At 35.5% G+C, this 24037-nt stretch overlaps 1 protein-coding gene across 3 annotated transcripts in view; it reads right to left on the bottom strand.

Annotated features, from left to right (window-relative positions):
• Positions 1-15211, bottom strand: part of LOC124845127 (Nodulin MtN21 /EamA-like transporter family protein) — a 54475-nt gene extending 39264 nt beyond the window's left edge. The window contains exons 1-6 of one of the 3 annotated variants that reach the window (XM_088094020.1): positions 14858-15211; positions 12733-12886; positions 7691-7865; positions 5792-5907; positions 5103-5162; positions 4591-4741 (exon numbers count right to left, since the gene is read on the bottom strand). In XM_088094020.1, coding sequence (XP_087950146.1) covers positions 4591-4741; positions 5103-5162; positions 5792-5907; positions 7691-7865; positions 12733-12886; positions 14858-15049 — 848 coding nt within the window. In that variant the 5' untranslated portion in view covers positions 15050-15211. The remainder of the gene's footprint in view (positions 1-4590; positions 4742-5102; positions 5163-5791; positions 5908-7690; positions 7866-12732; positions 12887-14857) is intronic. The other 2 variants (XM_088094019.1, XM_088094018.1) reach the window with 2 other exon arrangements.
• Between the last annotated feature and the right edge of the window lie 8826 nt (positions 15212-24037).

Here is a 24037-nt window from a genome sequence, read left to right as displayed (position 1 = left end):
AATCTCAACTTTGTCCATTTTGTCCCTAATTGTCCTTTTAATTTAATTTCCCTAAGCCAGTTGACCAAAATGTTAAATTGTTCAATAACCTTTCATCACAAATCTTTTGTTATATAGGAGCGTGGTTCGGGGAGACAGATTGGAGAAGAATATAAAGCTAGCGGATTATAGCATTTTCTATCCATCCCTTGGGGATGCCATCTTAAGTGCATGTTATCTTATGAATAGAATGCCCTCCTTTTCATACACCTCCCCAAGTGTTTGGTTGTGTATGGTTTGTTCATGACATGTCTCCAGGTCTAGACAAACTCTCCGCTTGCGCTCTCAAATATGTCTGTTTAGGCTATTCTCAACTCCAAAAAGGATATCGATGTTACTCTAATGACACTAAGAAGTATTGCATGTTTGTCAATGTCACATTCTTTGAACAGACTTCTTACTTCTCTCCATTTGTTCAGGATGTTTCTATCCTCCAGCAAGTCCTTCCTATTCCAGTGGTTGAGTCAAATAGCTCACATGTCTCTGTCATTCCAAGTCTTGATCTTAATCCTCCTATACCTGTATCTGTCATTCCAAGTCTTCATCCCAATCCTCCTGCACTCGTCTCTGTGATTGCAGAAATGCAGGCTCTTGACCACTGTAATACTTGGGAGCTGATGCCCCTTCCCCTGGGCAAAAAGGTAGTCGGTTGCCGATGGGTGTATGCAGTTAAAGTTGGCCCTGATGTGAAATTCATCCGCTCAAAGCCCGGCTTGTTGCAAAAGGTTACACTCAGGTTTATGGTCTTGATTATTGTGACACTTTCTTTGCTATAGCAAGATGACTACTATTCCCCTCTTCTTTGCCATGGCAGTCATCCGTCACTGGCCACTTCATCAATTGGATATCAAGAATGACTTCCTACATGGTGATCTTGAGGAAGAAATCTATATGGAGCAACCTCCTGGGGTTGATCAGGGAAAGTCTGCTATAGTATACAAATTGCATCAACCTCTATATGGCCTCAAGCAATCACCACGTGCTTGGTTTGGAAAGTTTAGCTCCATTCTTCAAAAATTTGGGTTAAAACACAGTGAAGCAGACCATTCGGTTGTTTACTGTCATTCTTCTCTTGGGAAATGTGTTTACTTAATAGTATATGTTGATGATATTGTCATTACAGGAAATATATTGTTGGAATATCTCAACTGAAAGAGTACTTATGTAGAAATTTTCAAACCAAGGATCTTCGAAGTCTTAAATACTTCTTACGCATTAAAGTAGCACAGTCAAAAGATGGAGTTGTAATCTCCCAAAGGTAGTATGCTCTTGATATATTACAAGAAACAGGCATAATTAATTGCAGACCGATAGACAGTCCCATGGATCCAACTCAAAAATTAAGGACAGAAGAAATTGAATTATTCTCCGATCTCGAAAGGTATAGGAGGCTGGTTGGAAAACTGATTTATCTCACTATTACAAGACCAGATCTATCTGTTGCAGTTGGAGTGGTTAGTCAGTTTATGCAGGCTCCATGTGTTGACCATTGGAATGCTCTCATTCGCATTTTAAGGTATATCAAAAAGGCTCCCGGGCAAGGATTGTTATATGAAGATAAAGGAAGCATTCAGGTTTTTGGCTATTTTGATGCTGTTAGGGATGGAGAGTTTACGTGAGAAGGAATAAAACAGGGAATACCTAACTGTTTTGGCAGTTAGGTGGTGTGGGTATTCGTTTGTATAAATAGCTAGCTGAATAGAGGAGAGTTAGTGAGTTGTTTTGGAGAATTCTATCAGGAAACCATTATTCCTGTGGGGGAGGTTAAGCTCCCATTTGCTTACTGTACATTGTATTCTTGCTATTGATAACACAAAGAGGAATTATACAGTCTTTCTGGTATGTTAGTCTGGTGGGTTAGAGTGGGTTTCTTTAGGTTTCTTGACTAGAAACCTAACATTTTGGTCTGAACTTTCGGATAGGAGTGGGGGTGCACGTTCAAGAAGTAATCAAGAAACTGTCGGATAGGAGTGTGGGTGCACGTTCAAGAAGTAATCAAGAAACTGCCGGATCCCAATTGGGCACGTTAGGGAGAATGGAGAGAGATATGGAGGGAAGACTGGAGGCAATCAAGATTACAATGGAGGGGATGAAAGCGGAATCAGCTGCAGTACGAAGGGATTTACAGCAGATAATGAGGATATTAGGAACGAACGCCAATAACGCGAAGGGACATTCCGATAATTCTGTGAAAGAGAATCCACAGCGAGGAGTGGGGGAAGTCGGAAGCAGAGGGGTCTTCGACTGCCATGACGATCAAAGACCATGGCGAAAAAGGGTGGATTTGCCTACGTTTGACGGGCGGGAGCCCCTTAGTTGGATCAACAGGGCGGAGACATTCTTTGATATCCAGAAGGTGGCAGGCGAAGAAGAAAAGGTGGAGCTCGCGTACGTTAGCACGGAGGGAAGTGCGGCTTACTGGTTCAAGTTCTCGAAAGAAAAGGCAAAGAACCGTTCTTGGGAAGGCCTGAAGACAGCCATGGTCAACCGGTTTGGAGGAGGATTCCAGGGGACGGTGTTTGAGAGGCTGGCGACATTGCGCCAGGAGGGTAGAGTGGAGGAGTACGTTCGCGATTTTGAGATTTTGATGGGTCAAACCAAGGGCGTACCCGAAGAAAAAGTCTTGGGCTATTTCCTCGCCGGGTTGCTCGAGGACATCAAGGGACAGGTGAAGATTCAAGATCCCCAGGAGTTGATGGTGGCAATACGAATCGCGCGCGACGTGGAAAATGCGGCGCTCCGAGCGAAGGGAGGCAACTGGAGTGGGTTCAAGATTAACCCATCAGGATCGCGTTCGATGGGGGTAGTGGTGCAATCCGAACCTAATAGACCCACGATGAATCAGTCCGGAGGAACGGAGAGTATGGGGTCGGTGAGGAGAGAAGGAGTCCCAACCAGTTCAAAGGCAAGGGTGAGTACCACCAGGGAAAACGACAACAGAGGAAGAATGGTGAGGAACCTCCCTTACCCAGAATTCCTTAAGAGGAAAGAAAAGGGTCGGTACTTTCGTTGTGGGGGCCCTTTCGCCCTTGGCCATCATTGCACTGAGAGAAGTTTGCGGGTGTTGCTTTTAGCGAAGGATGAGGAAGACGATGAAGAGGAGGATTTGCCACCACCCAAGCCTCTTGATCAAGCCGAACGGTAACTGGGACAACCGAACGGTATCAACAGGATAGACCGAGCGGTACCGATAACAGACCGAGCGGTTAAGGGGGATAACAGACCGAGCGGCCGAACAGTACCAGCAGGAGAGACCGAGCGGACAAGTTTCCCGTTTCCAACCTTGAGGACAAGGTTGTTCGGAGCGGGGTGTAATGTTAGGGATGGAGAATTTACGTGAGAAGGAATAAAACAGGGAATACCTAATTGTTTTGGCAGTTAGGTGGCGTGGGTACTCGTTTGTATAAATAGCTAGTTGAATAGAGGAGGAGAGTTAGTGAGTTGTTTTGGAGAATTCTAACAGGAAACCATTATTCCTGTGGGGGAGGTTAAGCTCCCATTTGCTTACTGTACATTGTATTCTTGATGTTGATATGCAGATTGGACAGGTTCGCCTATTGATAGACGGTCTACTACAGGATATTGGGTTTTTCTGGGATGAAACATTATTTCATGGTAAAGTAAGAAACAAAATGTAGTAGCTCGATCAACAGCTGAAGCCGAGTATAGGACAATGGCGTCACTCACATGTGAACTTATATGGGTGAAACAATTCCTTCAAGAGCTTAACTTCTGTGACATCCATACTATGAAGATGTATTGCGATAATCAAGTTGCGCTCCACATTGCATCAAATCCAGTGTTTCACGAGAGGACTAAACATGTAGAAATTGATTGTCATTTTGTCCATGAAAAGTTGTTGACTAAAGAAATATGTACTGAGTTTGTTGGGTCAAATGATCAACTCACAAATGTGTTGACCAAGTCATTAAGGGGTCCTCGGATCGAGTTTATTTGTTCCAAGCTTGGTACATACAATTTGTATGCTCCAGTTTGAGGGAGAGTGTTAGATATATTATCTTTATTTTATATTTATCTTTTATCTTTAGTTAGTTTGTTATTATTTCTTATTTGTATTTTGGGCTTAGCCCATATTTCTTCTATTATAAATAAAGGACCCTATGTGTCTATTCAACACAAGGTAGATTAATCTCATATAGTTTTCACTATTTTCAACTGTAATCTTGTCTCCATTAACTTAACTCGCGAGTTTGACAACTATAATCATGTGTATTCGCACTATGAAAAGAGCATACACAAATAGAATTTTCATTTCATGATAAACTTTCTAAGAGAAATTAATTTGGACCTACTTTTCATCAAACATAACCAGCATACAATGCAAAAACGTAACAGTAGATGGAACAAAATATTTAAAATCAGTCAAAGTTACAACACGAGAAGGATGTTGTATTCTAATAATCTAATAATCAAGTACAACCCAGACAAAATAAACAGAACTGAAGAAACCTAAGGACTAAACGATCAAGGAACTAAAATGCAAGATTTGGTCAATAAGAAAATCCAAAAGCACAAAAAATATAATCTTACATAGGCTGATCGGATGCCTTAGCTCCAGCCCTAATAAGACAGTAACTAGTTCCACCCATTATTGATGAAAAGAGACCCAATAGAATTGCAAATATATGATGACCTGTCTTAGCTTGTGCATTGCTTGCTTCCTTAGCTTTGACAAAGTATCCTGCAAAATTTAAATTCTGAAATTAGGAAGAGTAGTTAAAGTATATCTACCATTCTAGTGAACCTAGATGATCCAGGCTATATTCCCAGCAATCAATTACCATCTAGACAAAGTATTACCTCAGACCTCCTGTAACAAACAGTTCAAAGGCCTGTGGGTAGTCTTTTCTCCTTTTTATTAAAGTGGGGCATTCACAATACAACACACGACAATTTGGCCAGTAAATTGAATTTAAAACCCAATGTATTATTAAGTTTATATCAAATGTAAGAATATTATAGTTGAAAGGAAAAACATACCAATAAAATTATACAGAGGAAAATCCAATTAAGACTCTAAGAAATGGAAACAACTATCATACCTTCTGTAGCAAGCGCTTCTCGGAAGAAGAACAGCACACCAAAGAAACAGCAGGCAAGACCTAAACAACAGCAGCTTTGAATTAATTAATCAGTACTTGCAATTGATATTAAATTCTTAACTTAAATACATATCAACTTTTCTAACCTCGTACATGTAGTGTAATATGAAATTTATACTTGTAAATTCAGAATTATGAAATAATTAAGAATTTTTTATTTAGTTGTTTCTTGCGTAGGCCATAAATATTTTACAAGTTGACTTGTTAAGAATTTATATGCAAATATAGGTTGACATTGCTTGAATTTTGAAGTCTGACAAACTTGCCCAAGTAGAATGACATTTATATCAGTTCAATGTTTCAAGTTTTCCATCATATTCTACTTCATCTTTAACGAATATATCTGAATTGTATAAGCACAAAGATTACATCAGCTATAAGATCTCATAATTTTGTTACAGATAATTACAATTAGTATATTACAGTTAACAGTTTGCAAACTGCTTTCTAAACAGGAAATAGCATTGCAAGAATTTAAGCTAGAAGTATGAAAGTAATACGTTATACAGACAAGTAATGGAGAAAAAGTACTGAAAAATAATTAAGTAGAAAATCAGACTTTAAAGTTTCTCTCTTTTTCATAAATTTAAAATATAAGGTAATTTCAGAGAAGAACTGTTACATCTTACTTGCAATATCAGCAACTTTTAATTTATCATGCAAAAACACCCTGGCCATAATTGAAGCCATAATAGGAACTGTTGAGTTCAATACAATGGCCTGAGAGAAAGGCAGCCTTTGAGAGCTGAAAAATAACACATTGTTTTATTACTGTAATTGGCAACCCATGAAATCCTCAATGAGAAAAAAAAATTCACATACAATAGAACACAATGATATTGTTATAACTAAAAATATAAAGTTAATTCTATAAAAGCAAGGATATCTAGATTATATAGGCATTATTAGGAACGATTTTATTTATTCTCACATCATATCTTCTTTATTAGAGAATATGAAATATCTTCAACTTATTATATTGATTCCTTTTTCTCCGACATATAAAGCATCCATAAAGCATTCACGGCTTCAGCATGTACGACAGCATCTGTTTTACACATCTTTATGTTTTGGTACTAATCTAATTACAATCCAAAAAATTACACATGACATTGAAAGTAGGATATTTCACATTCCTTACATGGTCGTCTTCGTCAATCTACTGCATGGTCCAAACTAATCCTCCCTCAACAATGTAATGTGGATCTTACTTCATTTAATACCGCAGGACACTATGCTATTGTCAATGAACTTCTCAAATGGTACGAGGATTGTTAGAAACCTAGTTCCACTACTTTTGTTGCATACATGGGTACATCTTTTGTTGGCCTAAATCACTCTCCTTTCCTTGGACTTTGGGTTCTTGACTCAAGTGCCACCAATCATATTACGGGCAACAAATCGTTGTTTTCTTCTCTATCTTCTATGGGTTATTACCTTCGGTTACCATAGCTCATCGATCTAAGGTCTTACCCCATACTATTAATCTTTTCCCTTCTTTGTCCATTGATAATGTTGTTTATGTTCCTGATTCTCCATTTAACTTATTATCCAGGCTACTCTTCATATTAGCTCTAATCTTGTCTTTAAAGAAAGGACCAAGTACATTGAAATTGTCTATCATTTTATTTGAGAAAAGATTGTATCTAGAAATATCAAGACTAATTTTGTTAACTCAAGCGATAGTTAGCAAATATTTTCACAAGTCTTTACGATGACCTAGAATTGATTATATTTGGAACTAGTATGGTACATATGATTTATAGCACCAGCTTGAGGAGGAGTGTTAGATATTGTTAAGATAATGTTAGTTATGGTATGTTATGTTAGTTACGATATATTAGTTACGATATCTTATGTTAGTTACAATATTATGTGTATTTGGGCTTAGCCCATATTTTCCTTTATTACAATAAATATATTACCTTGTGTATTTTCTACACAAGGGGAATTAACCTCTTTCTTAGTTTTCACTATCTTCACAATTATATTGATTGATTTTTCACAATACATAAGGTATTCATGTTGTCTCATAAACACGTGGTTTCATATGAATGTTCATCTTTTTTCTAGAGTTTGACAAAATTGAAAGGTTGGAAAGGAAGAAGTGAGTTGCACTAAACTCTATCTATGGAGCAAACCATTAATGATGTAAAATTACGAATGAAAATTTTACAAAACTTAATATGAAGAATATTGTCTTTACATACTAATTATTAGTTACAACATGCATGATTAGTTACGAAATGCAATTCGAATCCTTTTGAAAAGTCTTTATCTAATGTTGTACTTCTAAGAATTAGAGCAATAACTTATCAAACCCAAGAGCTTTAAAATATATATAGTGTATGAATAACCAACAGTGAAGAAAAAAATATCATCCGGTGTCAAAATATTCTAAAATTATGACATTTTTATTAGAATAAAAAGATAAATACTGAAGGGGTAAATAGAGAAAAAAATCCCAAAAGAACAAATGAAATGCTGAAAATAATTAAAATGAGAGGGAAAATACTATGACCACTTACCAATATATAAAACTTGACATTGATATACATCCTGTAAGGGCCCTTAAAAGTAAAATGATTCTAACTTGGGATGTTCCAAATACTGGTTGTTCACTCCATCTCAACCACAAATATGACAGTATCAAGGTAATTGCACATCTTGTAAAAGCAGTCTCAAACAAAGGAATTGCCTGAACTGCCAAATCAAAATTGTTATTGCAAAAATTAAAATAGGAAACACTTTAAAAGAACGGAAAAGTAAAATCGAGAACTGTAAATCCTGAAAATATATCTTAAAGTTAACACAATAGATAAATAAATGTATATTAAATTTAACTGAGTATTTAAATAAAAATATAACAATAAATGTTAGAATTAGAAGGTATAACTAACATAGATAGTATGTCAAAATTCTTAAGATGCAAAGCTATTTTGTTGAAAAAGATTTCAAGAGTCTTGGTGTTCCATCCACTTTCTGTTTGAATACCCCTTGAGTCCGTTACTAATACTTAAGATTGCAAAATCTATATATTGAGTATTAACTCAAACAATATTCAGTTTTAACAACTGATGTATGATTCAGAGATGTAGCTCAAAAAAATATTTATTTAGTTTCAATCAAATATAGGGCAAATAAATACATTAGTTGTTGGCAGGGTTCAAAATTTATGGCTGCATCACATGATGTGGCTAGAACATCTCAGCTGTGGTGGCATCAGAATGTGGCTGCTGACCATATTGTCCATAGTTGACCATGTCCATCCAGGACACACAGCACAACCATGCTCCGCTCAAAACAATGGACACGGGTAAATAAAGAGGGGCAGGAGTGGTTAGAGAGGGTAAACTTAGGCTAATTAATTTTTATCCCCGAGGGTTGTGCAGTGAAAACTAATATTGATGTTGTTGTAATTAGAGAAGATATCTTTAGAATCTTCCTAATTAGAGAAAATAGATATATAATCTTCTATTTTATTTTGTTTACCTAGTTTTCCTATTTCCCTTTTTGGGAGAATTAGATTGTTAAAAATAGAGATATGAGAATGTATTTTTTATGATTTAGAATATAATAAAATCAGTCCTTTTTTCAACTTGGTGTCAAGGCTCCCAATCTTGGGGCTCCGTTCCGCTGCACAACTGCACCGCCGCCGCTGTCCGACCACCACTATTGTCGTCGTTGCCAGTTGGGGTCGTTGATAGGACAGAAAGGTGCGCCCAACACCGGCGACCAAAACACCGGAAGTCGCTCCGTGAGAGAAGCCGCCACTCGCCGCCATCGTCACCAGCGCGTGTAGCCCACGCGCCCACCTCTAGCGAGACCCACTCGCCGCTGCCACCACAAACAGAGTCGTCGAAGCCTCCTGAATCTGTTCCTAGGGTTGGTGACGACCCGTTTGGCCTATATTTGAGTAGATCTGAGTTTTAAGTTCTGCCCCTTTTCTTGGTGTGAACCACACGCCGTCGTCGTCTCGGAAAAGGTCACCGGAGACTCCTGGTTGCGTTCTACGGCATGATTTACAGAGTACTTTTTATTAAAGGATCTCGTGTTTCCACTCGTTGTCCGGCCGCTATCGGACCACCCATTAATTTCTACTATCACACACGAGAGATCTATACCTCGACGTGAAGGGGGTGTGTTGGAAGTCCCACATCGACTAGAGATAAGGCTAATTTATAATATGTAAGTGAGGTGCAAACCTCACCTTACAAACCGGTTTTGGGGGGTTGAGTTAGGCTTAAACCCACTTTCTAACTTTGTATCAGAGCTTGTCTGATCCGCTTCCGCTGTCTTTGCTGTCCGCGGTTGGCCGGCGCTATGGCCACCGGTGGCCGGCCACTATGGCCGCCGACGGCCCCTAAAAGTCTCTTCTTTAACATGTGTTTGTAATGGGTTCCAATTGCCCTAGTCAAGTTCTGCCTTAGAATTCTGGCCTTTTTCCAGTATTACCAAATACAGAGTTTATTTGAGTATGTGATTAGAATGGGATTCAAACCCATTCCCTTTCGAAGCTGAAACTGGTGCTTTAGATTTGTTGATGCCCAATCAATTTTGGCTCCTTTTGGCATTCTTATTGACTGCCAGTTGCATCAAAGAGACCGAAAGTCTCTTCTTCGAAGAACCCATGAAAGGCCACTCCCTTCACTGTTTATTCCGCTGTGCACCGTGCTCTCCTCCATCGACCACCATCGTCCTCCGTAAGCCGCCAGCCACCGTCGCACTTTTGTCGGGTGACCAACGGATCTGGACCGCATCCCTAACCGGCGGCCAATCACGCCGGTTCTGAGGGCTACCTCTCCTTCACGTGCCGCCGCCAAATTTGTTCGACCGTCGCCGGCCACCGTCACAGTTTTGACCGGTGACCAGCGGATCTGGATCGTCTCTTCAAGCGCAACATAACCCTGGTGGTCGATGTCTCTATCTCGTCCGCATGCGCCGTCACACGCCTGCTCTCTCCGGTAGATCTCTCCGATAGATCTCGGACACGTGTTCATCACGCGTCGCCGTCCGCACAGAGATGCTGCGCGTGGTGGCACATGGACGAGAACTAGACTTCAGCACCAGCAGAGTTGGTTGTCGCGCGGAGAGGCGAACCAGATATGGTGGTCACTGGACGATACTCTAACGGTGACCAGCAGTAGACGGCGGTAGATGGTGGCGGACAATGGCAAACGTTGTCGGACAGTTGCGGACAGCAACTAGGGTAGAAGACTAGACAAAAGCTAGAGTGGGATCGAACCGATACCAACTTGAGATTGAAACTGTAAAATAATTCTAGGGGGCTTGCTTTCACTCTCATTCTATATATAAGAAAGTTCAGATACAACATACAGTAGTTCTGATACAATAATGATAAATAAGGTAAATACTCTAACAATGATAAATAGGGTAAATATTCTAACAAAATTTTACGTTCTTCCTCACCCTTCCCAAAGAATGTATGACAAAACTTCAAAGTTTAACTCCATGGAAATGCACAATCACAATTGCTAGGTACTTTCAACAAAATAGCATTTTAATTGGTTGTTACCACTATTATGTAAATGCATCGCATGTATACTTGCATACTTGTGTGATCCTACGAATTTGGGGGACATAGCAAGCTAAAGCATGCAGCAGATCAGAGGAGGCACCAACATTAGCTGGACTGCAGGGTTGCTCATGAAATCCCGGGATCATGTGAGCAAGCTAAAGGACACCACAGATTGGAGGACACAATCTTAGCTGGATTGAACAGTTGCTCATGAAATCCCAGGATCATGCGCCACATAGAACAATTTCAGTTTGAGCAACTAAGTTCAAGAATTAAAAGAGCCCATTTGTTGACTAAAAGACCCAATCTAACCCGCAAAAGAAGCACAACCCATTCACAAATAAAAAAAGCAAACTACTTTTGATGGTGCACTCTAATGTTGACAGCCATAGAAGTACCAATGCTACTGCCACATATGCTAGCTTCACAGTTGTCGGCCATCGCAGCATTCACAGCAATTGTTAATGGTGCTACCTTGTATTTTCTTTCTCTTCTTGTCAAAGAGTGTTTTTTGTTCTTCTTGGAGAGTGCTTTGTTTTTTCCTGCTAGAGAGAATTCTGTTTTGTTTATAATTTGAAGACTAAAATGAAATTGGCGGAAGGTGATTCAGATCACATCACTAGATATGGAAGTGGTATTGGAGGAAGGACTAATTCCTGCATGGAGTAATTGTGCTTCAATTGATGGGAAAGTGAGAAATGTGAAGTAAACATATTGTGAAGGTTTAGGGTTTGTATATGTATGTGTGTGTGTGTGTGTATATATATATATATATATATATATAGATGTGTGTGTGTGTTTGTGTGTGCGTTTGTTATTTTTAAAATTAGCTTACCCTTTTGATTGTGGTGTTTTTGTTGTTTGCTGCAATGACCCACCGAACAGAAGATACAATAGGTTTGGAGAATGTGCAGCAGTAGCAGATGCAAGAGAACCCGTAGTATAGGAGATTTTCTATCACATGTGTATTTTACTTTTCATTTTTTAGTGTATAATTTATGTATGAACCTTTTATGAATCTAAAAGGAACCGAAATATTGGTTTACATGTTTATGATAAGATTTCTATACTTGCCATATCCAAAATTTAACTAATCATACCACTAGTATCGCTTAACCAAACGTGTTTTGTGAGCTATAATTCAATAGACATGATATGCATTGTAAGGGTAATGTGACACCTAGTGTTGGGGCATTATAGAAGCCATCTCAGATAAGTGACCAACCCAGAGAACAAATAACAGAAACCCTAAAATTCTGAGAGAGCACATGTCACAGCACAAAGGTGTGCCGGAACAGTAAAATGAAGTCAGAACCGGAGATAGAAGAGTTCGTCAAGTCAAATGAAGGTGTTGCTGATAAGTTCTGACGGCAAGAAACATGGCACATGGAGGACACGTGCCACAGATAAGAATGACATAGATTGACACATGACAACACAGATGATTGGCTGGTTGTGTGACCACCATGATTGGATTGTGCTCCTCAATGCACACCTAGCCCTATTTCTTTTTATAAAAAACGGTAGCAGACAGCAGTGGAGATGATGAAGACAATAGCAGGATCGAACAAATAGGATGGATAGAGAACCGCATATATCTTGCATATTGTGTTTCTTGTTAATGTATATAGGACACAAGGAGGCAAGACACTTTCCTATTGGGTACACAAAAGGAAATATTAATAAAACAACTTTACATTTCAACAAGCATCACCAAACGATATACTACAAGACTAAAAGAGTCTTACTAGAGTTGAAGAATACAAGAAGTGCTGGACAATGTACATGCAACCAACAACTTACGTTAGATGAAGCACGTGCATCAGATGAAGACCAAGCATTAGACTTAAACCATGTAGAATAGAACCAAAATAGTATGATAAAACTTAGGTTAAGCCCAAAGGAAATTCACAATCAGAATTGCTAGCTACTCTCAACTAAATACTTTTTCCAGTCGTTGTTCCCTTATTCTGCAAATGCATAATGTCAAGCAGAACCTACAACATACCATGCAAAACAGCAGAACATTACCAGAAAATACATTTGTAAGAACCCCCATGAGAAAGTAGATGGTAGATGAGAAAGCCATACAAAGTAAACCAGAGTATCTGGACCCATTCCACACCCACAATATAAAATTTGTGAAAGGAGATGTCTCAGACTCAAGTAGTCTTGTCACCTCATCCTGCAGTAAAATATAAGGCAAAGAGATTAACTCTACTTCATTGTTCACTTTGGTTCTGTTATCTATTTTCTTTTTCTCTTTTTAAGAGGAACACAACAAATCAACTTTCCCTTAGTCTATAATAATAAATAGAAACCTACACAAGAATCCAGTATAGACAAAATTTGTTTCAAAGCAAATTTGCAGTTTACTCAGCCACAAATATAAAAGCCCCCATCCATTACATTTCAGTCATGTCTTACTCAATTTATTGTGCTTTTAGGCGCATATACAAAGGAATAAAGCCAATACTTGGGATTGAATTTTATTATAGGTTTCTGGTTCAAAGAAAATTATAAGTACAACACATCAATATACCAAAATTTTATAGTATCTATGATATTTACTGTTATATTATAGAAATAAGGTGCAAATCTTTTATAGTCAGGAGTATTTGCAATTTACTCAGCCACAAATATAAAATCCCCATCCATTACATATCAGTTCCTCTCTTACTCAATTTATACTGCTTTTAGACACATATACTAAGGTATAAACCCAGTACATGGGATTGAATTTTATTATAGGTTTCTGGTTCAAGCAAATTATAAGTACAACACATCAATATACCAAAATTTTATAGTATCTCCGATATTTACTGTTATATTATAGAAATAAGGTGCAAATCTTTTATAATCAAGAGTATTTAGATTATGCGAAATATTCTAAATTTTACCTATGAAGAATGTTCTTGATTTTTTTTTCTTCCTATCTTAGGTGTTTCTACAATATTCTAAAATTTGTATTACATTTTAATACTTCTATCTTAGAATTTTCTATATTTATCTAGAATTTTCATTACACTTTAATATTGAAAATGATGTGTCTAGTTTAAAACATTTGTCTAGTTTGAATTGTAAATCATATTAGTTAGAAAAACATATTCGTCAGGCTTTTCCTAAGTCTTACTAAACGAGTCTCGTTTATCTTAGTTCACTTTGGTATTTAGAACCTTCTTGCACTGTTACTCTTACTGGTTTTATATATTTTATTACCTTTATTGACACCTATTTTAGATGTACTACAATTTGATTAATGAAAGATCGACCAGAAGCATTTTCAATCTTTAAAACTTTTCTAATGAAATTAAAACACAATTTGCAAAAGTGATTTGAGTGTTTTCCTCTATTTATTATATTGATTCTGTTTTCTCTATATAAACAAAGCACCTGTACATTCTCAAAAACACAGTTTAGCACAATGTCTCTATTAATTATAATTTCAAATTTATTATAGATTTCTGGTTCAAAGAAAATTATAAGTGTGACAACACATCAATGTACCAAAATATTTACAATTTCAAAACATATTCGTAATGTAATATGTAACAAAATAAAGAGTTCACTATAAACAAGAAATAGTAGCACCTTTATGTGCAGGAATACAATACAAACACATGTACACCTCGGGTAGGATTTTTAATAAACTAATAAGTAATTATAAACTACATATATTTCATTGCAATTTCAATGTTCATCTTTGTCACTCCGCTATTCACCCTGCCATGTGCAAGATGCACTTTAGGACCCAAACCGAATACATAAAAATATAACATAACACTCATATATTCAAACCCAAGACCCTTACAAACTTATGTATGTATTCCTACATGACCTAAATCACCTGTCTATTACATCCCCATCCAAAAAAACTCTAGATAACAATCTACCTAATGATCCCCGATCCAAATCATCACTAAGCCAACTCCAAGTCATCACTAACATAAAACTCAAATTGAGGAATCCCTACCTAATGCAGCTCATTCACAGAATTTTGTTCTAATTATAAGCAAATGTCAATTTTGTGCAATAATGGGCGTCAGAGTTTGTGACAGTGAATTGAAAACTTAAGAGAGTTTAATTTATTTTCAATTATTTATCACGAGTTATATAAAAAATAAAAGAGGAGACAAAATAAAAGAAAAGAGAGTACTCTGGGTTTTGTGCGAGGGTAAGAAGCAGTGAAGATGTTGATCTTGGGTCTTTCCTGAGAGAGAAGAGGGGCAATTTGGTCTTTGTCCTCGGAATCGGCTTCAGCATCAGAAGAAAGTGCTGATGCATCGCGCACGATGAGCTCAACAACGTGATCTGATGCGTCTTTGGATTCAGAGGTTGCCGTTGCCATTCGCGCATTCAGATTTCAGCAGACAAATATAAAATCCTCCAAACAAATGGAAATGTTGCTCTTGTCAAGAAGAAGATGAAACTTCAAACTCAAAAGCCACTATGAAATGGACACAGGAATAGACAATGGTTAGAGAGAGACGTCCAAGGAGTGTTTGTTGTTGATCCAATTATTATTTGGTTATTCACCCGTGCACACGAACTATTTTTTAAAAATAAAATATATTTATTACCTAAATTTAAGTTCAGTAAAATATATTATTTAATTTTTGGTTTGTAAAATTAAATAATAATATTTTTTATTTTGGATATAGAAATGTATTTAAAGTATTTATTATTTATATCTTTCTGTACTTTTTCACACAATAATAAAATTAATTTAAATAAAATAACTAAATTCAAACTAATTTTAATAATTATTAAAAATTTATTTACAACATATATATAAATAATATTTTATAATTGATATTTCTTTCCAAATATTGTTATCAACTATTTTTTAAAATATATAATTAAAATTATAAATTATGAAATGAAAAATATTTTGTTATTAAATATTTAACTCAATGTTTTTAAAAAGAAATACTAAAAAAATTGAAAATAAATATTCAAGTTACTTTAGAGTAATAAATTTGAAAACTTCATGTTTTCACAAACTGAAAAAAAAAATAGCAATAATATATCGGGTATTGGGTTTATGAGCATAGTTGAGAGCCAGAGTTTATAGTCAATAAAATATTTTTTATATATTATTTTAATCATATTTTAACTCTAATTTTATATTAATCCATATTTTACTAGAATTTTTGACTATTATACTAACTTGAGCACAGGATAATCTTTTACACACATTCTATTACTTAGTAGAAAACGAAAGACTTGAAAAACGAATATCAATAATAAGAATTTACAAAATGAAAGAAGACTTTACTAAAGTTTCATTGTATAAGAACATATTTAATCTCTTTTTGGATAAATCTCTACCAACTTAGTATGGTATCTAGATATTAGAGCAAGTAATCATATGTGTGTGGAAACGAGAATATTTTTTATAAATTCACCAAGGTGAAAGTCGAATTTGTGTTTTTCGGAGATGACTCCAAAAAGGCGTGTAACGATCCGGCATATGTAGAAGCATGGACGAGTTGGAGATATTAGGGACATTTACTATGTTCTCGAGCTGAAGAGCAATATTTTAAGCATGGGTCAGATAATTGAAAAAGGTAATTCAATTTTTATGAAGGACCAGGTATTGTATTTAAAGGATAAGCATGGTCGTCTAGAAGCCTAGGTAAAAGCGAAGAAAAACCGGTTGTATGAACTGTAGCTAAAGATCTTGCAGAAAAGGTGCTTGAAACAAGATATGACTAGCAAGAGCTCGGATAACTCCACAGATGAGGTACATGTAGCATGTTTGTTAACAGGTGCAGAAGATATAAAATTTGAAGAAGTCGTGCTTGATGAAAGATGGAAGAAAGTTATGGATGAGGAGATCAGCTCAATTAAAAAAAATGAAGCATGGGAGCTGATAGATTTACCCACGGTTGTTCGACCAATTGGTGTAAAGTGGGTATACAAAAAGAAAATTAATGCAAAAGGATAGGTGCAGTGCTATAAAGCTCGATTGTGGTGAAGGGCTAGAAATAGCAAAAGGTAATTGACTATGATGAAGTATTCACTCTAGTGACAAGGATGGAAACAATCCGATTACTATATATTCTTACTAGCAGCTCAACAAGGATGGAAGATTCAGCAAATGGACATGAAGTCTACATTTCTGAATGGTTTTCTTAAAGAGAAGGTCTATGTAGAGAAACCTCTTGGTTACATGAGAAGAGGTGAAGAAAAGAAGTTGTTGAAGCTAAAGAAGACATTATATGATCTGAAGCAAGCTCCTCGAGCCTGGAATGAAAGAATTAATACCTATTTAAAGAAAAATGCTTATGAGCAATGTCCGTATGAACATGCTCTATACCTAAAGAAGCCACAAAACAAGTATGTTATTTGTTGCTTTATATGTAGATGGTTTGATTTTCATGGAAAGTAAAGTCGAGTTGGTTGAAGAATTTAAAGAAGTGATGAAGAGGAAGTTCGAAATTGTTGATAGGGGGAGCTATACCAACCCTATATATATATATATGTGTGTGTGTGTGTGTGTGTGTGTGTGTGTGTGTGTGTGTGTGTGTGTGTGTGTGTGTGTGTGTGTGTGTGTGTGTGTTTGTATGTGTTTGTGTGTGTGCACGTGCGTGTGTATGGTTTCTTGCACAACAAATGACATAACAAATTGCTTTATTCATATTATGTTTGTGCTTGATATATGTATTCATTATTGGTTGATGACTCATGCTTTAAAATAGATTGAACATTTCATTTATGGAAGAAATAATCGGTTAAACAATATGTATACAACAAGACAATTGAATCAATTCTACATAAAATGTGGCCTTTGTCTTCCAAATTGAACTGAAGAATGTTAATGATGCATTGAAAGATGACAACTAGTTCTTAGCCATGCAAGAAGAGTTGAACCAATTCAAGAAGAACAATGTTTGGGAACCCATGCCAAGGAAAAATGCTCAACAAGTGATAAGAACAAAGTGGATTTTTAGAAACAAAATGGATGATTCTAAAGCTATCATCAAGAATAAAGCAAGACTTAGTGGCAAAAGGATACAACCAAGAAGAAGACATCAATTGTGATGAGACTTATGCACCCACTAGCACAAAAATCACATTTTATGACTTACAAAAATGACCTATTTATGACGTAGTTGCTGGAAACATAATTCTGGGCGTTAGTCTACGCATTTTATGACGTAACAGAAATTTACGTTATAATATGTTCAACATATTACGACGTAATTTTTGTTACCTGTCATAATGCGTCCAGAGTGTATTATGACGTACATTGATATCTACGTCATAAAAACTTATCAATTCTCCTGGTTTATCATCTCATCCAATTAATCTACAATCAATTTACCTGGAAATCAATAAATCCAATTAAACAAACAAAATAAAATTCATATCATACAATAACTTGTCCAATAATATTTAATACATTATTTGTATATAAAACTATATATTCAATCCAAATATTATATTAACCTACCTATACAATACTAAATTGTAGCAAAGTTTCTACAAATTCCTAACACTTAAAATAAAAGAAGCCCAGTTGGTTCTAGAGTTGGTTCTAGTGTCTTTATCTGATAGGAATCTGAAGAGCATATGAAAGAATCTTGATAGTATGGAGCATAGCTTTAGCAAACAGTGATAGTGCACAATACCTACACAAGTCAAAGAACAGATAATAATTAATGCTGAAGTTAATTATAAAAGAAATAGAAAGATGAATATAAAAGTAATCATGGACTTCAAATTTCAATTCGAAAATTATGAAGTAATTATCATTGTTCACAGGGAAGAAAGACATCATTTTGATAGAAGCATAGTAAAATTTAAACTATGGCCAACACTCCAATTTTTATAAGAAGCAATGAGCAGAAAAATTAAATAAAAAATAGCTATAAATTATATGATTAAATTTAATATATTATTGTTATATTTACATATATTTTAACGAGTATAAAATATAAATAAATAAATAAATATGATTGTTACTTTATTAATAACCTAACAGATATTGATATCTATTTTATAATATTAGAATATATTATTTTGATCCTAAAGCAAAATTATCCTAGGAGAAGTTGTATACCTTTGTCACTTGAAAATATTGCTTGGAATTAATGCATTGTAGCATAAAATAATCCAAGTAATTTATCTTCATAAGTAGCATAGCCCACTGGAGTAAATAAACCCAAAAAAATTCATGACTGTTTGTAATTTAAGCTAAGGTATCAAAAAGGTGTTCCATAGCTCATTGGCCAGACCCAACTTTCGCCAGAATACATTCTAAAGGAGCAAGGCTTGAATATGAGGACAGCCAAAGAGATCAAGGATGAGAGGTCTCATACTGTATTTAATCCCAGATAAGTTATAAATAATATATTTTGAGGCAAGGTATGAAGTTATAGTTTAATGCAACACAACATTGCATCTTCATAAATTCCAAAACCATGTATGCAGAAACTAGAGCTTAAGATCAGTGGTTATACTCACCTTTAAATTTCGTGCACATTGCCCAGTCAGGTATTGGAAGAAAACCATCAAAAGCAAGTCAACTCTTTGCCTTCAGAAGGGGGATGGGAAACACAGATAAATATTAGTTTAGCAAGCAAAAAAAACTATCTCTTACCATAGAGTAGTGACAAGAAAATAGGTGAAGATCACTTTCAGCCTCTTTAAGGATCTTTTGACTGGGATATTCTGATTTTCCTCCTAACAAATCCCAAACCTTTTCAGATTCAGAACCTTCTCTTTGTGGTTTGGTTGTGATTCAAAAAATTACCTGGCAAGCAAGAAACTTCCTACCCGATATTAATAGATTAACGTGTCAAGATTCTAACTATTAGCAACCACCCAGACTTAGTGTAGCGAGCAATAATTCCAAGCACTCAAGAAACCAAACAACATGTAAATGCTTCTACTCTAATAAGTTGCATGAACCAGATTTATTACCTCATAACAGAGTCTTAACATAAACACAAACAACATAAACTATGATATGCTAAATGCCATTAGGGAGCTTCATTGAAAGCACTTAAAACCAACTTATTCCCAAACTTAATATTCAATACAACACCTATAATATTACAGATTTTGGACAAGGTTTACAACTTTGAAGGAACTTTTGAAAGAACTTTTGAAATAATTTTAAGATGGATAAAATGAAAAACTTGATTGTATAGATGGAGAAAGAGTGAACCTTAACGTCCTTGGAGAAGCGAGAGAGCAAGAAATTCTCAAATTCTTCCAAGCTGAATTGCTTAAGGGCTTGTTCTTTTGAGTGGATTTGAGGGAGTGAATTTGAGGGGATTTGAAAATAATTTTTTTTGTCGTTTTTTTGAACGAATTTGGAGGTAAATGAGAGTGAATTTGAAAATAATTTTTTTTAATTTGTCACGTCAATACAATTCTATACTAATTATCACAAATTTTATTTTCAAATTCACTCTCATTTACCTCCAAATTCACTCAAAAAAACGACAACAAAAATTATCTTCAAATCCTCTCAAATCCCCTCAAATCCATTCCTTCAAATCCACTCAAAAGAACAAGGCATAAGGCGTGTAGGTTCCAACAAATATTCTCGAATCGAATCTGGATTCCAGCCAAATATTTTGCACCTTTCATCTTTTATTCTACATAGAACCCTATACATACAAGATTTCCTAAATAATGACATCCAAATTTCGTAGGGACTACAGTACATACATCGTAAACAATGATCATTCTCATCTTCAAATTTGATTATCAATAAATGTAACTAATACATTTCTTTGAACATTTTCTAGCAAAAAATATGTACATTCAGACCTCATCAATACATATTCAAAAGGTTGTAAACAAAACATCAATCAAATTGCAAAAATCCCTATTCAACAACATCTACATAAAGTCTAAATCTTGCAACACTTCATCCCTCCGCACATTGTCCACATCCAAGATCCAATCACAAACATATTTCTCCCTAACCTATTGCAGTTCCTCCTGCAAAGAGATAAATGCACAATATATCAATAAAATGCAACATCTTCTATCAAAGCTCCCAAAAGTGAAAATTTATATACCTTACAATTCTGTAGGTGGGCATTGTGTTGCTTTTGTATTCCTCAGCGACATCCCACAACTCCATAAATCTCAAAACAATAACTCCATAATCATACTTACATCAAACAAAGTCCAAAATACAAATAATGTTATTTAACATATCAATGAAACAATAAAATTTTTTATTTGCAAAAATAAGCATTAAAAACTTACAAGTTTGGTTGGCTTGGAGTGTGCAAGTGTTGTACCTGCAACGTAGTTGACCTGGTTGTGCAAAACATTTGCCTGAAGTCCTCACTTATTTTGTCTTTGCTACCACTGCAGTTTCTGCACCATGAGTTTTACAAAAAATGGTTCCTTGGACATGGAATTGTATATAAATGGCATAATAATTGTGTCAAAAGAACTAAACCAATAAATGGTCAAAAAAATTAGAAAAAAACTTCATACTTTCCACCCAAAAACGCCATCAACCACTAAATCTTCTACACAACTTCAACCCACATTAAACCATACCTTGAAAGGGTCCGGCGACACTCTAGTGATGCTCCGGCGGCCACCGCAAGGGTCCAACACAGGGAAGGAAGCGGGTGGGAGGAATCGAGACTCAAAACGCGCCCTTAGTTGGCTGGGTCGGAGGGAAGACGATGTCGTCTTCGTTTCGTCTACGAACGCCGAAGCTGCGGCGACCCTCAATCGGAACTGGCTGGGTGGAAGAAATACGACAGTGTTCAACGTTGTCCGTAAGCCTACCGAACGTCGGAACTCCGGTGGCACTCCAGCGGTCCGTCGGACCTCTCTATCTAGGGTTTGACTCTCTCTCTCTCAAGCTTCTCTTCTCTCTCTACGAATCTCCTAATTTCAAATTCTGAAAAGTGAAATTGAAACCGGCAAACTTGAAACCCCTTCTGCACTCCCTTTCCACGTCATTTAACATTTTCAATTAATTATCCATGTGGACCAGTAACATTTTCACACCTGTCTCGTGTCAAAATGTTGTCAAAACCTGTTGTTAAAGTATCATTTCCCATCATAAAAATATTTATTATGATAGGTATTACTCATAGATTCCTTTTTCATTACAAATGTCACCGGTTAATATATTATGATGGATAATTTTTCTCCGTTATAATAGGGTCGTGATAAAAATCTATTTTTTTACTAGCGACATGTGGCCAGACTTGAAACAATAAGAATTCTACTTGCCATTGCATCAATGTTAAACTTCAAGCTTTATCAAATGGATGTAAAAAGTGCATTTCTAAATGACTACATTAAGGAAGAAGTATTCATGGAACAACCACCTGACTTTCAAGACTTTGAATTTCCGAATCATATCTTTAAGTTGAAGAAAGCTTTATATGGACTCAAGCAAGTTTCACACTCCTAACATGAAAGGTTGAGGTTCCAAAGGAGTATATTTATTTGGGTCCTTCGGGTTAGTTAGACAAATAATTTAAATTATTTTATATCCTAAATAAACTCTCCACAAGGAACACCATAATGTTTTATTTTGCATTTATTTGATGTATGACTCTTTTTCATGCAATAAAAACATGTAGTAACATTTGGTTTCCTATAAGTAGTTCCTTCTCTACCCAAACTTTACGGGTTCTTTTATATTTATATTTATTTCTATTTTTATAATTATAATCATAATAATTTTGATTATAATTAGGAACATACTTGACTTTATTTTTATAATTATAATCATGATAATTATAATTATATTTAGGAAAATTTTTAATTTTATTACTATAATTATAATCGTAGTAATTATAATTATTTTTAGGAACACGTTTAACAACCATTTTGATTTTTAAATTATCACTACGTTCATCGTTGGTTGTTTTATCAAGATGTTTCTTTTTATTTGAACATAAAATACATTCTTCACTTTTAGTATGTTTACCTTTCTCATAGTATATAAAATTTTATTTTTTAAATCTTTATTTTCTTCAAGAATTTTTTCATGATTTGATTTTAATTCTTTAAATTTTTTCTTCCATTTCTTATAGGCATTATCTAATTTCTCTCATTCAATTAATAATTCTTTATATGTGTAAGTAATTCACTCTCACTATAATTTGAATCTTCAGAATCATTAGAGGAACTTACTTGATTTTCAGAGATGTCATCAACCATCAAACATATGTTGGCTTGCTCATCAGGGTCGCTTGAGCTTGTTGTTGATTCACTATCTTCTTCCCAAGCAATATATGCCTTTGTTTTTCTTTAAGACTTTCTTTTGGCCTTTTTCTTCACCCTTATTTTGGTTTGGACAATCTGCCTTCATGTGTCCTTTTCCTTCGCAACCATAACAATGATAGTTTGATGATGATTCCTTGTTTTCCTTCTTCCCATTTTTAAATCTACTTTTGCCCTTGGACTTCATGAACTTATTAAATTTCTTAATGAAGAGATCCATATTTTCTTCATCTTCTTCAAAGTCTTCTTCTTCAAAAATTCATCAACAATTAAAGTATATGATATTATGTTACGAGCCCTTACGTCCTGTTAGGATCTTCTTCTACCATCAACATTCCACTGTTATCGTGGTTTGGATTCCTATAAATTGTTAATAAACACAATAAGAACCAAAGGACCATTTGTGACAGTTTTCCAAATCTCACTAGTAATAGATTCCATGAAATTTGCATTCTTACTTTCTAAAAAGCATAGTTTTCTCTAGTAAACAATGGAGGTCTATTGATAGAGGCATCCTTAGTAAAAGTTTGATGTTGCCCCGTCATTTGAATTACTATCAAAGCAAGATTTGATAAATTATCAGAGCGGTACAACGGAATGGTTAATGTGTTCAACAAATCAAGAGGGGTTGAATTGGTTTCTTATCGCAAATCGTTCTTTTAATAATTTTCTCGTAAATATAAATATTCTTTAAAACAATTTAAATAAATTTAAAGAGTAAGGAAGAGAGAAAATTGCACAGGTAATTTTTATCCTGGTTTGGATCATAGAGATCCTACATCCAGTTGTTAATCTCAACCAAGAATTAATGCTTCACTAGCACAAACCAACAGACTGTTACAATCACAAAGAAAACAAACAAGTTGAAGGGATGAAAGTCACTTCTCCTGTAACCCACAAGGGATGAACACCTTCTCTGAATGCTTCACAAAGGATGACCACCTCCTTTGAATCTTCACAAAGGATGATAGGCTTTCAACTCAGAAACAACAACAAACTCAATCACACTCCCTATGAAAGTTCTCGCTCTATACCAACACGCCAAGTTCTCAAAGCCAAAAAAACTAGGATTCAACGAACCCTATAACACTTATTACTGCAACCT

This window comes from Vigna umbellata, chromosome 7, assembly GCF_029865625.1.
Source record: "Vigna umbellata cultivar VRB3 chromosome 7, Vumbellata_1.0, whole genome shotgun sequence".
In the NCBI taxonomy this organism is placed as follows: domain Eukaryota; kingdom Viridiplantae; phylum Streptophyta; class Magnoliopsida; order Fabales; family Fabaceae; genus Vigna; species Vigna umbellata.
This window is presented reverse-complemented; position numbering and strand designations above follow the sequence as displayed.